This window comes from Delphinapterus leucas, chromosome 11 (assembly GCF_059928025.1).
Source record: "Delphinapterus leucas isolate spDelLeu-1000000601 "Yukka" chromosome 11, BTC_Dleu_Yukka2, whole genome shotgun sequence".
NCBI classification, from domain to species: domain Eukaryota; kingdom Metazoa; phylum Chordata; class Mammalia; order Artiodactyla; family Monodontidae; genus Delphinapterus; species Delphinapterus leucas.
In genome coordinates, this window is record NC_143139.1 from 39,710,777 (window position 1) to 39,727,912 (window position 17,136).

Consider the following 17,136-nt stretch of genomic DNA (forward strand, 5'->3'; position numbering starts at 1 on the left):
GAGTCAAGGGTAGGGTGGAGGGGGCCTCTGCTTCTCAGAGACTTCATGGACCCATCTAGAAGCTTTAAAAAACATCTGGAAACATTAAAAAACATCTGGAAACATTTCACTGGAGGCAAATAAACACATGAAGAGTTGTTAAACATCACTAGCCATTAAGGAAATGCAAACTAAAGCCACCATGAGCTATCCCTATATATCTATTAGAACAGTGAAAATAAAAACATATTGACAACACCAAATGCTTGAATTCTTGGATGCAGAGAAATTAGATCTGTCATGTATTGTCGGTGAGAATGTCAAATGGCACAGGCATTCTGGAAAATAGTTTGGCAGATTCTTAAAAACAAACAACAACTGGAATTGGGAGGAATGAGGATTAACTGTTCATGGATATAGAGTTTCTTTTGGGGGGACAAAATGTTCTAAAATTAGATTGTGGTGATGGTTTATTCATACCTTCTAAATATACAAAAAAATATTAAATTGTACCCTTTATTTATTTATGTTTAAATATTTAAATATTTATTTATTTATTGGCTGCGTCGGGTCTTAGTTGTGGTGTGCCGGCTCCAGAGCATGTGGGCTCAGTAGTGGCGGCGTGCGAGATCTTAGTTTCCCGACCAGGGATTGACTGGTGTCCCCTGTGTTGCAAGATGGACTCTTAACCACTGGACCACCAGGGAAGTCCCTAAATTGTACACTTTGCATAGGTGAATTATATGGTATGTGAATTATATCTCAATAAATCTGTTCTTAAAAAAATGAACATACACTTACCATATGACCCAGCAATCACACTCCTGGGTATTTATCCTAGAGAAATGAAAACTTATATCCACACAAAACCTTTATGAGACTGTTCATAGTGGCTTTATTTGTAGTAGCTAAAAATTGGAAAGAACCAATATGTCCTTCAGTAAGTGAATGGTTAAACAAACTGTGGTACATCTATAGCATGGAGTATTACTCAGTGATAATACGGAATGAACTACTGATACCTGCAACAATTTGGATGGATGTTAAAGCATTATGCTGAGTGAAAAAAAATCTCAAAAAATACAAACTATATGGTTCCATTTATATCACATTTTCAAAATGAAAAAATCATAGAAAATGGAAAACAGATCAGTGGTTTGCTAGGGTTGGGGGGTGGATGTGACCATAACATCGTGGCTTAATAGAGATGTTTGTGGTGGTGGAATGGTTCTGTATCTTGATTATAGCGGTGGCTACATGAATCTATGTGATAAAATGTCACAGAACTATTTACACACGTTGTACCAATGTTAATTTCCCAGTTTAGGTAGTGTGGTATAATTATATAAGATGTAATCATTGAGGGAAACAGTGAAGGGTACAGGGGACCTCACCATACCTTTTTGTGACTTCCTGTACATCTATAATTATTTCAAAATAAACAGTTAAAAAAATAAGAGGAATTATTAGAGAATCAATATAGGAAGCAGTTACACCCTCACCCTCTCCACCACCCAATGTAGCCATCTATGCCCCCACCTGCCTCTAACCCTGGCAGCAAAGTGGACAGGGTAAAATAGAGAATCTCTGGTCTGGGGGACACCAGCCCACTGGAGGAAAGGATAACCTGCTGCAGGCTTAAGTGAAAGTTTACACAGTGAATGTTGAAAACCTCAGATTTCTCGCCCTACCACTTTCCAGATAACTGGCAGCCAGGGTTACACCCTTCAAGTGGGAGGTCTGGAGGGCCTGCTTGGGGAAACTTTTTTTTTTTTAATTAATTTATTTTTTGGCTGCGTTGGGTCTTTGTTGCTGCGTGCGGCTTTCTCTAGTTTTGGGGGAGCGGGGGCTCCTCTTCATTGAGGTGCGTGGGCTTCTCATTGCGGTGGCTTCTCTTGTTGTGGAGCACGGGCTCTAGGAGCACGGGCTTCAGTAGTTGTGGCGCACGGGCTCAGTAGTTGTGGCTCGTGGGCTCTAGAGCACAGGCTCAGTAGTTGTGGCACAAGGGCTTAGTTGCTCTGCAGCATGTGGGATCTTCCTGGACCAGGGCTTGAACCCTTGTCCCCTGCATTGACAGGCAGATTCTTAACCACTGTGCCGCCAGGGAAGCCCTGCTTGGGGAAACTTACTGACATCTGGGGTTTCTCTAGGGAAACGGCCCAGCCAGAACTAGTGAAGCTCACAGAGACAACCGCACCACCAGCTCAGAGCTTTTTAGTGCCCCAGTCATTTTTTTAAAAAATATTTATTTATTTATTTATCTATTTATTTGGCTGTGTTGGGTCTTACTTGTGGCACATGGGATCTTCATTTAAGCATGCGGGACCTTTCACTGCGGTGCGCAGGCTTCTCTCTAGTTGTGGTGTGTGGGTTTTTCTCTCTCTAATTGTGGCGCACGGGCTCCAGAGCGCATGGGCTCTGTAGTTTGCATCTCACGGGCTCTCTTGTTGAGGCGCGTGAGCTCAGTAGTTGTGGTGTGCGGACTCAGTAGTTGTAGCGCGTGGGCTTAGTTGCCCCGTGGCATGTGGGATCCTAGTTCTCTGACCAGGGATCAAACCCCCATTCCCTGCACTGGAAGGCAGATTCTTTACCACTGGACCACCAGGGAAGTCCCCATTCTTTTTTAAATAGATTCCAAGTGTATGTGAAAGTAGAGAGAATGGTATGATTTCCATGTTCCTGCTACTCAGCTCCAACAATTATCAAACATACAGCCAATCTTATTTCTTCCATACCTGTATACTTTCAATCTGTTGGTGCCCACCCTCTTTAAAAAATAAAAACAAAACAAAAATAAAAACCTTACAGCTTATTTGTTGAAGAAATTAGATATTTCGTCCTGTAGCATTTCCCATATTCTGGATTGTAGAAGTCATGTAATAATTTTCTCATCTTTTGTATTCTATATAAACTCTTGGTTAGCTCTAGAATCTTGTTCAGATTGAGATTTGATTTTTGGCAGGAAAACTACTAGGTGGGGATGTACTTCCTATTGTATCTCATCGGGGGGCCCCACTCTTAAAGTAGAACAGATGACCCTAGATCATCAGACATTTGAGGAAAGTCTCTAACATGAAAAATAGAATTCAAATAGCCTGGAAACAAGTAAGTCAGAGGAGCAAAGACCATGCAGGGAGAAGAAAAATATCCCCCAAATCCTAAAATACTAACATTCTCTACAAATTAAGAGAGATATTACATCCATGAAACAAGCTAGAAAAAGAACATTGAATCCAAGTGATGGTTATGTTTACCATAAAATTCTTTCAACTCTTCTATATGTTTGGAAACTTCTCACGGCAAAATATTGGGGAAAAAGAACATTTAAAGAACAAACAGAAGCCTTGGGAATTAAAAATATGATAGCAGAAATGAAATACTCCATAGAGTAGTTGGAAGACAAAATTGAGGCAGTCTTCTACAAAGTGGAGCAAAAAAGGCAAAGATGGAAAATAGAAGACAAAAGATATAGTCTGGCTTAGGTGGTCTGATATCCAAATAATAAGAGTTCCAGAAAGAGAAAGCTGAGGGAACTATCAAACTATCTGTCAAAGAATTAGCAAATAAATCAAAGAACTAGCAAAGAAATAATTCAAGAAAATTGCCCAGAACTGAAAGGCCTATCAGTTGTATAATGGATAAAAATAGTTTCCTTTCCATCCTCCCTCCCTTTCTCCTTTTTTCCTCTTATCATCCTTCTCTCCTTCCTTCCTTTTTTTCTCTATTTTTTTAACTTCCCTTTGCAGTATATTTTATTACACAATTATGTAATTTTTGGTATAGAAAAATTAGTAAATCCAGATAAAACAAATAATAAACAAATACAGGGACTTCCCTGGTGGTCCAGTGGCTAAGAATCCTCCTTCTAATGCAGGGGACGCAGGTTCAATCCCTGGTTGGGGAACTAAGATCCCACATGCTGCAGGGCAACTAAGCCTGCGCACTCTACAGCCCACGCGCCACAACTAGAGAGAAGCCCGTGTGCCACAACAAAAGATCCTGCATGCCACAACGAAGATCCCCCGTGCTGCAACTAAGACCCGACACAGCCCAATAAATAAATGAATATTAAAAGAAAACAAATACAGTAAAGTGACAGGGCACAGAGATCTGTTGTGTCTCTATACACTGACAGTGAGCTAGTAGAAACAGAAATTGAGAAAACAATTTCATTTACAATTGCAACAAAAAGAATAAAATAGCTAGGAATAAACTTCACCTAGGAGGTGAAAGACCTGTACACTGAAAACTGTAAGACGTTGAAAGAAGTTGAAGAAGACACAAACAAATGGAAAGGAATTCATGTTTATGGACTGGAAGAATTAACATTGTTAAAATGTCCATATTGGGCTTCCCTGGTGGCACAGTGGTTGAGGGTCTGCCTGCCGATGCAGGGAACACGGGTTCGTGCCCCGGTCCGGGAAGATCCCACATGCCGCGGAGCGGCTGGGCCCGTGAGCCATGGCTGCTGAGCCTGCGTGTCCGGAGCCTGTGCTCTGCAACAGGAGAGGCCACAACAGTGAGAGGCCCGTGTACAGCAAAAAAAAAAAAAAAAAAAAAAAAAAAGTCCATATTACCTAAAGCAATCTACCTATTCAATGCAATCCCTATCAAAATCCCAAGGACATTTTCCACAGAAATAGAACAAAAAAATTCTAAAATTTATATGGAACCACAAAAGGCCCTGAATAGCAAAAGCAATCTTGAGAAAAAAGAACAAGGCTGGAGGTATAACACACCCTGATTTCAAACTATATTACAAAGCCACAGTAATGAAAACAGCATGGTATTGGCAGAAAAACAGATACATAGATCAATGTAAGAGAATTGACAGCCCAGAAATAAACCCATGCATGGGTTTACGGACAATTAATTTATGACAAAGGAGCAAAGACCATAAAATGGAGAAAAGCTAATCTCTTCAACAAATAGGGTTGGGAAAACTGGGCAGCTTAAACATGAAACTAGACTACTACCTCACACCATACACAAAAATCAACTCAAAGTAGATTTAAAGACTTGAATGTAAAACACGAAACCATAAAACTCTTAGAAGAAAACATGTATGTTTTCTGTATTTGTCCCTGTATTTGTTTATTATTTGTTTTATCTAGATTTACTAATTTTTCTATACCAAAAATTACATAAATTGTGTAAGAAGGCAGTATGTTCTTTGACATCAGTCTTAACAATATCTTCCTATATATGTCTCCTCAGGCAAAGGAAACAAAAGCAAAAATAAACAAATGGGACTACATAAAACTAAAAACTTCTACACCCTCAACAAAACAAAAAGACAACCTATCAAATGGGAGAAGATATTTGCAAATGATATATCCATTAGGGGTTGATATCCAAAATATATAAAAAACTCATACAACTCAGCAACAAAAAAACAAACAACCTGATTAAAAAACGGGCAGAGGAGCTAAACAGACATTTTTTCAAAGAAGACATACAGATGGCCAACAGGCACATGAAAAGATGCTCATTATCACTAACTATTTGAGAAACGCAAATCAAAACCACAATGTATATCACTTCATGCCTGTTAGAATAAATAACCAGGCAAGAAATAAGCGTTGGCAAGGAGGAGAAAAGGAAGCCCTTGGACACTGTTGGTGGGAATGTAAATTGGTGCAGCCACCATGGAAAACAGTATGGCAGTTCCTCAAAATATTAAAACTAGAAATGATCCAGCAATCCCACTTCTGGGTGTTTATCCAAAGAATAAGAAAATGCTAACTTGAAAAGATATAAGCACCCCTATGTTCATCACAGCATTATTTACAATAGCCAAGATATGGAAACAACCTAAGTGCCCAGCAGTGGATGAATGGATAAAGATTCCCAGAGTGGAATACTACTCAGCTATAAAAGGATGAAATCTTGCCATTTGTGACAACATGGATGGACCTTGAGTGTGCTATGCTAAGTGAAATAAATCAGATGGAAAAAGAGAACTACCACATGATTTCACTCATCTGTGGAATATAAAAAACAAGCAAACTGTTGGTGGGAATGTAAATTGATACAGCCACTATGGAGAACAGTATGGAGGTTCCTTAAAAAACTAAAAATAGAATTACCATATGACCCATCAATCCTGGGCATATACCCTGAGAAAACCATAATTCGAAAAGAGTCATGTACCACAATGTTCATTGCAGCACTATTTACAATAGCCAGGACATGGAAGCAACCTAAGTGTCCATCGACAGATGAATGGATAAAGAAGATGTGGCACATATATACAATGTGCGGGCCTTGGTCATGCTTCCCAGAATCCACTTGTCAAAGCCCTCCTCTTCCTAGGACAGTTTATGCAGAAGTTGGGGATTGAGAAGCTTGAGAACGAATACAATATTCCTTCTTTAGGTTTTCTCTCACCATCTGTTTCTTGTGATAAAAAGCCAAAACAAGCCAACTGACCCTTTCAGCGTTCTACGTGGAAATCATCTTAGCCAGATGCATCAGTTCATTAGGTATTTTTTTCTATTTTTCACATGAGTGGAGATAAAAGTTTTGCTATACTTTCTACCATGACATAACAAGGGTCTGTGTCCCTCCGGGTTTCAATTCTATTTTCCTCAATTTCCTTTGAACCTTCATATACAGTCTCCTGGAAGCCCTTCAAGCTTTCCTTAACGGTCTCATTGAGACTTGTCAGGCATCTCCTACCACCTGGTCCCCAAATCAATGCTGTGTGTTTGAAGTTTTGTTATGGCAGTGCCTCACTTCCAGGGAACAGATTCTGTTCCAGTTATCTGTTGCTGCATAGCAAACTACTTCAAACTTAGTGTCATAACACAACAACAATTTTGTTGTCCTCACAGATTCTGTAGATTAGGATTTGAACAGGGGACATAGGGGATGGTTTGTCTCTGCTCTATGATGTCTTGGGCCTCAACTGGGAAGACTCAAATGTCTGGGGACTGGAGTGCGAGAATCTACTTCCAAATTGGCTTCCTCGCTCACATGGCTGCCACTTGGTGAGCATGGCTGGAAGACCGGGCTCAGCCTGGTCTCTTGGCTAGAGCACCCACACATGCCTCCCTAGCATGGTGGAAAAAGGAGCTAACAAAGGGGCACAGAGAATCTACTGTGTACAAAGCACTTCCATAGCTGGCAGAAGATAGGAGAGGGAGAAATCACCAGGAGTGTTGCAGAAGAGAGACCATACCCAACAGCTCCAGACCATTTAGCTGAGAGTCCCAAGTGAATGTGCTTTAAAGTGGCCCCAACAGGAAAGCAAGCGCTGAGGAGCTGTGGAGCTGTGGGAAGGGGAGGTCTCTGAGCGGGGTGGGGCCTCTGAATCGTTTTCTCAGCTTGCTTCCTGTCCACAGAAGTTCAGGAGTCCAAAGTCCTCTTCATTTTGAGACAGGGTGAGGTTCGCTCCTTTTGGCAGAGTGTTCCCAGAAAAGAAAGCAGAGACCCCAGGAGGGGTTGGGGAGGGTGGGCTGGGGAGAGAGGATCTTAGCCGCCTGTGTGTGGGGATGGAGGTAGGGGACAATCAGTGAGCGGGCAAACACAGGTTCGCTGAGAGTCGCCAGACTTGAGTGAAGAAGATGGCAGGTGTAAGCCAGGTCAGGTCAGCTCAGCCCTGAGTTCCTCAGAGGAACTTGCTAACGTAATCATCACCCCATGTGCCTTGTAATCCCACCCCCGGTCACTCACTCGTGTATAAACTTGGACAAGTCACTGCACCCTCTGCTCCGGAGTTTCCTCTTAGGTAAAATAAAAGGGCTGGAGGGGGTTCATTCATTCATTCCTCCATTCATTCAAAGGCTGTGTATTGACGCCATTTGCCATAAGACCTATGAATTCAAGGGGGAACAAGACACAGTTCATGCCTTCAAGCAGCTCAGGTCTTATACTAGGAGACAGAAGGAGAGGTTAAAACGCAGCTAGACTGGTACAGAGCAGGAGGGCTCCAAGGAGGGAGTGGCCAGGGCACCTGGGGGAAGGATTGAGAAAGGCTTCATAGGAGAGGCAACTCTAAAAGCCGCTGTTCTTGGGGATCCTTCCAGGTACAACATAGGCTTTCCTTCTAGGGAACCAGATTTTGGGTCAAAATAAGGAAGAATCTTCTAACAGAACTGCACACAAAAGAACAGCCTTCCATGGAAGGCTTCCTGTTGGGAGGAGCCTCTGTCAGGGCTGTCACAGGTGCAAGGATCCAAAGGGCCTCCACCAAGGGTCTATATATATTGACAGGAGGGCCAGTGTGGAACGTGGAGATTTAATTCTCACTTAGCTACACTAGGAGCAGCAGCTCTGGTGTGAACCCCTCACACTGCCACACACACACACACACTCCCTGAGCCATCCGAGGGGACGAGCAAAAGGCAGGCAAAGGAGAAGTTTCGGGTGTCATTATTACTTTTATTCTTATCTCCTGTCAGTCATGGACCAGGAAGGTGAGGCCAGGGAAAGGAACAGCGCAGATCCCAGGAAACTTGGAGGAGCTGAGGCCTGAAGGGCTTGTTTCTGGGGGTGTGTCTCTGCCCTTGGACACTCGAGAGAAAGCTCTGGGCCTGGGTGGCACAGGGGTGTTTCCAACAGACAGGTAAACAGTGTCTGAGATACGACAGTGGCTGGACTAAAGGGAACAGCAGGAGACTGAGGCAGAGAGTGGTCTGGGGTGATCCGAGAAGAGCAGGGAATGAAGGCCAGTGGCCAGATCCAGCCCGCAAACCTCAGGCCACACATCTTTCTGCTTCTCGCCTGCAGAACCAGGCCCTGCTTTTCCTCAGGCAGCCACTGAGGGGCAGCAAAGTGCTTGAGTGAAATCCCCGGTGGGCCAGGGAGGCGAGAGGCGGAGCCTTTCGGAACAAGGGTGTCTGTCTGATCCTGATGCCCCCAGGAGCAAAAGATGAGGATGGCAGAACCAAGATTCCAGGGGCTTCCCCAGGCGATACAGGAGCCACACCTGAGCCCGGGAATCGGTGCTAGAGGCCAGGGACCTGTGTGTACCTCCCTGGCACCCATCTACAATCCCCAGAAGAGGATCTTTTGCTCTGTTTTCCCCTCAGTAAGAGACCTCTGACCTGCATCACAGATGGCCAGATTCTCGGCTGCCTGCAGTTTTATAAAATCCAACCCACCCCTTCCTGGGCAGGGAAGCAGGCTCCTCTCCTCCTCGGCAGCTTGTGCCACCTGCCCAGCTTCGGTTTCCCTGTTTCTTGTAATCCTGCATTCCTGTTCCCCATCCTTCCTCCTTCCAAGGCCCATCCAGGTGTCCCTGGGGTGCCTCATGGCTTCAGTGCAGGTGGAACACAGGAGCCTCAGCCCTGGCTCTGCTGCCAGCTCAGCATGTCCTGGACCCCCCTCAGGACCCAGAATAGGAGACTCCGCAGCGTACTCTGCTGTGCGATGGCCCTGAGTTGCCGTCACATTGTCTATTGCTGAGTGCTTGCCTTCCCCTTTACGCTTTTGGAGCTCAGCCTTGGAAAAGCTGCATAAACCCCGAATTCTGCATAAACTGTCCTAGGAAGAGGAGGGCTTTGACAAGTGGATTCTGGGAAGCATGACGAAGGCCCAGGCTGAGAATTATAGGGCAAGGGGTGGGGGAAGTAACCCCTCTAGCACTGGAACTGGAGATTAGGAGAGGAATCGAGGGGACCTCGGAGGAGAGGTGGCAACTGGATAAGGAAGTCAGTGCAAATAAATGTTCTGGTGCCTGTCTCTGCGGCACTCTGGCCACGGTCTTCCATCTTGCTGATAGAAAAACTGAATCACAGTCAGTAAGAAACACTTGCTTAATAAATACCATGAGCCCGTTGGCAATGAGGCTGGAAATCAGACAACAGAATCCTGCTTCCCAGCTTGTGTTTAGAAGGTGGAAACTACAGAGTACAAAATCTGGTGGTGGTAACTGGGGTGGGGTGGGGAGGGAAGGCCAGGGGTGGTAATGAGGACAATGAATCCCCCGAGCTGTCAGGGCCTGACCATCCAGTCTCATTCCAGCCCCCATCCAGTCTGTTAGCTGTATGACCTTGGACCAAGCCTCTCCATCACCTCAGCTTTCCTCTCTGCAATGGGGATGTGCTGAGTACTACCTTCGTAGGGTTGCCGTAATGGATTAATTTAGACCAGCACGCAGGGCGCATCCCACTTGTGCTCCCAGTTGCCTTTATCTCACACACCAACACTGCCATCCATTCTTGGTTCCCTCTCTCCTCATACCCAAGATGGAACAAAACTTCAAATGCTTTTGCAATATTTCTTACAAGTTGGAAATAGGAAGGACGGAGAGGGAGGGATCAGGAACACATAGATAACATCCCTAGTTATCCCCCCACCCCCAGGGGCAAACAGAGCCACCGGCATATGGGGAGAGAGGCAACCCTGGAGGGAGAGGCCAAGGAAGGGTCCAGGTATCCACTCTGAACCTCCCTGACTCCACACAGTAACTTTCCACTGGCCCAGTTAGCCGCTAGCAAGGGCAGGCTGCACGCTTCCCCCAGGTGTGGCCCCCTGGTCCACTCCCCAGCAGAATTGCAGGGGGCTGGGTGGCTGACGCACACCCTGCCTGAGATCTCAGCCGCCCAGAGGCTGATAAGGAGACCCGACCCCATCACATGGGGACCAGCTGGAGGGACTTGCCCTGGTTGTTAACATCAGCTGGATGGCTTCCAAATTGGAGAGATGAGGAGATAAGGAGTGAAACGGCGACATGGGCACTGCCAATGGAGGCCTCAGGAGGCCTGACTGGGGATAAGCCAGCAACTGGCAGAGGATGGGGGGAGGTTTTAGGAAGTGAGATGGGCAGAAAGACCATGGGGAAGGGCTGGAGGCAGGGCCGGACTCCCTCCTGATGGGGCTGGCTCAGTTGCTAGATAAGCCTCCCTTCCCTAGAACACCCAGTCCTCCAGGGCCCAAGCCCTCACTCAGCCTCAGGTCTGTGGGAGCAGCCTGGGAGTTTAAGAGAAGAGGTGAGCAGATGTTGGTTTCAGTCCTGCCACGCCTCCCAGGAGGATGCAGGTCTGGGTGAGTTAGCGGTGCTGCAGAGCCCAGGCCTCCCAGTTGGTTGGCTGCCTGCTCCCACCTCCCTTGGAGCCTCAGGACAGATCCCCACTCAGTAGCAGGGCCCCTGCCCCCACCTCCTGCCCCAACAGCACTGTATCATGACCCAGGAGGGTAAACCAAGGCAAGCACAGATGGCACTGGCTTCCTGCCCCTCTCTCTGCTGCAGGGCTCTGGTGCCTAGAACAAGCCGCTGGTCCCAGAGTTGAGAGAAGACAGGCAGCCTGGAACAGCCATCCTGTTCACCCACTATCCCCATCCCCCCACTGCAGAGCACCCACATCTTGTCTCCCAGTTGTCCTCTCCACCCCTTTCTTACCGAATGTCAAAACCTAACCTGGAAGGAGGGAGAGGAGGCAGGGGGTGGGCACAGGACAGTGTGCCCCATAGTCCTACAGCTGTGGCAACTTCAGGAGGAATCATGGTGGGGCTGCAGGCCTCGGCCAGGCTTCCTGGGATCTTTTTCCCACCTCTGAAATCCTGCTGAGCTTCTCCTACTCATCCCTTGGGTCCTCAAACCCAGAGGAACCTCCAGCCTCGACTGTCTCAGTTTGGGAGATATAACTGGGGGGAAGGGGTGGCACAGGGGATGGTGTGACCCGGGTACCACAGGGCCCCTGGTGGCATGGGTACAAGCTGCAGAGGGTGAGGATGAGGGCTGGCTGAGGGAAGTGAGCAGGCTGGCCAAAGGCTGCGCTGGCAACTAGCTTTATATCTGGGCTGGCAGGAGCACAGGGCGGGGTCAGAGGACCAGCAAGGGGGCATTCTCTGAAGGAAGCGGGGGTGGGAAGGGCTCCTCATTCCCGGTTGGTGCCAAAAAGCTGCAGGAAGAAGGTGAAGATATAGATGATGTCTAGGTAAATGTTGAGGGCTCCAAAAATATACTCCTCAGGGCTCAGCGAGTGGCGTCGGCTACCCATCAGCAACTGGGTGTCAAATGCCAGGAACTGAGAGAAGGGGGAAGAGAGATAGAGAGGTCAGAAGGTCTGGTCACTGTGACACTGACCAAGGGAGGCCAGTGTCCCAGCCCAGGCCCACCCCCAATTTTGTTATCACGGGCTACCTGGCTGCTCAGTGACCCTCCTGTGACAGTCCAGAATATGGCACTTTCCCAACACCTTCCATCCCTAATTCAACACTTATTTACTGAGCACCTACTATGTGCCAGCCACCAATGCAGCAAAGAACAAGACAGACAAGATCCCCGACTTCGTAGAGCTTAGAGTCTAGCAGGAAAGTAACTGTTAGTATGGTGAGTAACAAAGAGAAACACAAAGTGCCACAGGGGGCTGATAACGGGAACCTGACCAATGTGAGTGTGTCAGCGGTCAGGGAAGGCTTCCTGGAGGAGCGGACCTTCAAGCGGAGGCATAGTCTTCTTGCATTCCCTCAGGGCCCTACTCAGAGGATGAACGAATGCTCCATGTAACAGTGAGCAGGGAGCAGGCACTTGTTAGGTGCTTTACGGACATTAGCCTACTTTGTCCTAATAACGTCCCTATTGAGTAGGGATTCTACCTTTCTTAGAGGAAACCAAGGCCCAGAGATGTTCAGTACTTAACCAAGGTTACAGGGCTGGGAAGTGGCAAAGCCAGGATCTGCACCCAAGCAGGCTGGCTCCAGAGCCCCCTCATTTAGCCATTCTGCTCTGCAGCTTATGGGCAGCACCCAGGGTTAATGTGTTTCCTACCAGGAAACAGGCTCCCCCGAGAGCCCCAGTGACTTGCTCAGAGCTGCAGAGACAACGAGGAACACCACGCCATGCCTGCTTTCGGGGGCTCATCACTTAGTGGGGGACACTTACAGATGATTGCAATAAAACCTGGTAAATGCCATAATTAGGGCTGATTGGGCAGGAGGAAGGTAGCCCGGGAGAGGTGACACTTTCCCTGGGGCTTGAAGGACGAGTAGGAGTTTGCTAGACTGAGCAGGCCTGGGGAAGCCCTGGAGGTGAGGGCGGCGGTGTGCAGAATGAGGAATTCATTGTGGCAGGAGCAGTGGGGCAAAGGGATGGATGGACAGAGGCTGGAGCCCAGGGGCCAGAGGCTCCAACAGGGAGCAGCTCCAGCATGTGGGACATCAAGGCAGCTCACCCTTGAGGGCGGGGAGGTGGGCATGATTACAAGTATGGGCTTGAAAGTCAGACCGACTTGGATTCCAGTCTCAGCTCTGCTACTCACTAGCTCTGGGATCCTGGGCCAGGTTATCTAGTCGTTCTGAGCCCGTGAGTCCACCTCGGCAGAAGGGAGATGAGGGTGCTTGCCTCCTGAGGATGTTGTGAGAGTGAGCTAATGCGTGCAAGGTGCCTGGCAAGGTGCCTGACACACGGTAAGCACTTAATGAATGGTGGCTAATGGTGCAGTTTTATTGTTATATCTGCAGAAGGAGAGGTGCCCTCTTGAGAACCTGTGTGCGCTGCTGCTGAGACTCAGGTCTCCTGCCACTCAGCAAGGAGGCGGAAATGTCACTAGGGAAGCTGTGTAGCCTTAACAGCAGGCAAATGGAGAACCAGAGCCAGGGCTGAGGGGGCCCTGCTCAGGGCATGAGAACACAGGACCGGAGCCGGAACGCCTGGGTTTGGGCTTCTATACCTTGGAGCCATCACCCACTTGACCTCAGTGTCCTCACCTGCAAAATGGGACAGTAATGACAACCACACCATGGTGTGGTTTTGAGGGTAAATGTATCACAGCATATGTGTCATCAACTATAGTTATTCTTTAGTGTCGTTTTACTCCACTCTACTCTGTTCCTTCTCAGTTTGATTTGGATTGCCAGGTAAAGTTTCCTTCTGTAGCCAAGAACAGGCAAGGAGAGGGGCTGACTCAATGCTACCGGCTGCTGTCACGGCTGCCAGCATAAGTTAATAAACTGCTGATCTGGCTTACCAATCAGTCACTTGCTTGGTTGATTTCCCAGAGCCCGGTCACCCCTGGGTGAGCTAATGAAATTGAATCTCTCAACTAGAAGGCTTGGACCTGACCCGGTCTGGGGGTGGCCTCTCCAAGGAGCCTCCTAGAACAGCCAGCTGGCTTTTCTCTTGGAGAAAAGAGGAATGAAATGGTTTCTGCCCCTGTCCTTGGCCAATGGCCATGGATGCTTATCTACATGGGCTATCTGCGAGAGCCTGCCACAAATTTCAACCCCACTGCCCAGTAACACCCATCACTGCAACCTCATGCCTGTAAGCCAGCTGAAGGCTTTCCATTCATTTATTCCCAGCAGCATTTGTTGAGCATCTACTATGTTGTAGGGAACATGAAAGCAAAAGACATGATCAGAGATTACATTACGAGCATGCCCTCACATAGGGGAAAGTAACTTGATAATCTCCCTGGGTGATGAGCGCTGTTCCCTAACATGTTGGCTGAGAACAGATATCTTGGTCATAGTTAACATTGTAGTTGGCAGCTAAGATCTCAGTTGAGAGCCAACAACCAGATTGACCACTGACACCTAAAAGGACAGCAGGGGACTTCCCTGGTGGCACAGTGGTTAAGAATCCGCCTGCCAATGCAGGGGACACGGGTTCGAGCCCTGGTCCGGGAAGATCCCACATGCCAAGGAGCAACTAAGTCCGTGCGCCACAACTGCTGAGCCCGCACGCCTACAGCCCGTGCTCCGCAACAAGAGTAGCCACCGTGATGAGAGGCCCGTGCACCGCAACCAAGAGTAGCCCCCGGTCGCCGCAACTAGAGAAAGCCTGCGCGCAGCAACGAAGACCCAATGTAGCCAAAAATAAATAAGTAAAATAAATAAATTTATAAAAAAAAAATTCCCCAATCCTGCCAAAGTCATAAAAAACAAAAAAAGAGGACAGCAGGTGCTTGAGTTGCGAGGCAACTGGATACAAGACCCTGAAGGAGGGGCATCTGGGTCAGGGGCAAGAGGCAGGAGCTGGACGAGGATGCTACTAACTTACATCTGAACCGTCTTTTCGCACGCTAGTCCTTTATCTCACTTGCCCAATTCACTCTAGGAGGTGGATATTCACCCTTATTATTTTAAATATGAGGAAAGGAGTCTCAGAGCAGGTGAGTGACTTGCTGATGGTCATTTATCTAGCTGGAACCAGATTACCTGTCTCCTACATTCCAACAGAGAAGGGGGGAGGGTGGGCTTGAAGGGTGGGAGGAAGCACGCACAGAGGGCAGAGGAGACAAAGGCAAACTTTCCTGGTTCACCTTATTGGCCAGGGCTGCACCCGGTCAGGGTCCCACGGCCATACACTCGGCCTGACCCTGCCTCGTCCAGGCTTATGTCTGCTGTCCTCCCAGAGATGAGGCTGAGAGGCTCTGGGGGAGCCATGCCATGGAAAGGGCAGCTCAGAGCCACCAACAAACAGGCACTGAATACAAAAAGCTGGGGTTGCAATGTGTTGAATCAGCATAAAAATTATACGTGGACCATGTCCATGCTACAGAAATGCCAGCATAAGGGCTCAAAGCAGCACACCCAAGTCTGTTCACGGCAGCTTAGGTTCTAACAGTGAAACCCTGGAAACAAACCCAACCTCTATCAACCAGGGGATTGTTAAGTAAACTGTGGGCAGCAGTGCTGAAGCAGAAACATCTCTGATATACACTCTTGTGAGAAAAGCACAACTTGCAGAAAAATCCAAATCACGTGAGCCCCTTTATGTAACAAAAAAACCTCACAAAACTATATGTTATAGGGGTCTACATAGCATATATCTATAAAATGCATACAGAGAGGTCTGGAAGGAGAGACAACTGACCACAGCTGTTACACAGCCAAATGACATTTGCTTTATCTATATCATTTAAGATTTTAAAAAATGAAATATATGAATAAGTGTATTCATACATTATATTAGAAAAAACTAAGAGAAGGGTTAAAGTAACACAAAAGAAGAGTTTGTGAACGCTTTCATTTAACTGTCCCCATAATCCCCTGGGACAGGTATTGCACGATCATCTCCATCATGGAGCTGAGACTGAGGCCCAGAGAGTATAAATGACTCGCCCACTTCACACAGCCGAGAGGACAGACAATCCCATTCTGTTTCCACCATGTGACTGACACTGCTTTGGGGTGGGGTGTGGTGTGTGTGTGTGTGTGTGTGTGTGTGTGTCTGTGCAACGTGCAGGTTCAGCGGCCATGGCTCACGGGCCTAGCGGTTCCGCGGCATGTGGGATCTTCCCGGACCGGGGCACGAACCCGTGTCCCCTGCATCGGCAGGCGGACTCTCAACCACTGCGCCACCAGGGAAGCCCTAAGCATGGGCTTTGAGGATTCCAGAGAAAAGAGACTACCAGCTTTAAGCCCTTGTGCCCTCGGTTGGGTGCAGGACAAGGAGAGGGGAGCTGAGTGGAGACTCGTCTGGGGCCCATAGAAGATACTTCTCTTGTCTTCAGCAACCTGGGTGTCAAAAGTTGAAATGGCACAGACGACCTCTGCATGCAGCCCTGGGTCCTGGGGAGCACTCCCAGGTGGGTCACCACCACCAAAGGAACAGGGTCTGGCAGCCGTGTGAGCCACCAGAAAGTCTGGCCCAAGATAAAAGGGGAGCAGTGTGAAAAGGTATGTGAAAGAGGAAGGGCGTGCGTGTGATACAGTGCTTAAGAGCACGGACTGGGAAGTCGCATAGACCTGGGTTCAAAGCTTGCCTATGACCTTAGGCAACTGACTACTACTAACAGGTAATATTATTGATCACTGATGACATGCCAGGCACTTTCTGACTGCTTTGCGTATATTAATTCACTGAAAAGTCACAACCTACGAGGTGGGTACTATTATTATCTGCATTTTATGGATAAGGAAACAGAAGCACAGAGAGGTAACATGACTTGATCAGTCCACACAGCTCGAATGTGGCAGAGAATGGATTTGAACCCAGCTACTGTGCTCCAAAATCTGGTGTTCTGAATTATACGGTTAACATTTACAATAAGGGTGAAAGCTACCATGGTAGTTGAGAGACTACCATGTTCCAGGTGCTAGGCTGTTTTCTTTTTTCTGTTCATATATTATCTTATAAAGCATTACCACAGCCTTGTGAGATAGTTAATATTAGCCTCATTTTAAGATGTGGCACAGAGAGATCAAGTAACTTGCCCAAAGGTCACAGTGGTAAGATGAGCTAGGCCTTGACTGTGGTTTGGG

The 17,136-nt window shown here is 47.5% G+C and overlaps 1 protein-coding gene across 2 annotated transcripts in view; it reads right to left on the reverse strand.

Annotated features, from left to right (window-relative positions):
- Nucleotides 1–10,190: 10,190 nt before the first annotated feature.
- The window catches only part of FAIM2 (Fas apoptotic inhibitory molecule 2), a 31,499-nt gene continuing 24,553 nt past the window's right edge, over nt 10,191–17,136 (reverse strand). The window contains exon 12 of one of the 2 annotated variants that reach the window (XM_022572216.3): nt 10,191–11,954. In XM_022572216.3, coding sequence (XP_022427924.1) covers nt 11,805–11,954 — 150 coding nt within the window. In that variant the 3' untranslated portion in view covers nt 10,191–11,804. The remainder of the gene's footprint in view (nt 11,955–17,136) is intronic. The other variant, XR_016394922.1, reaches the window with a different exon arrangement.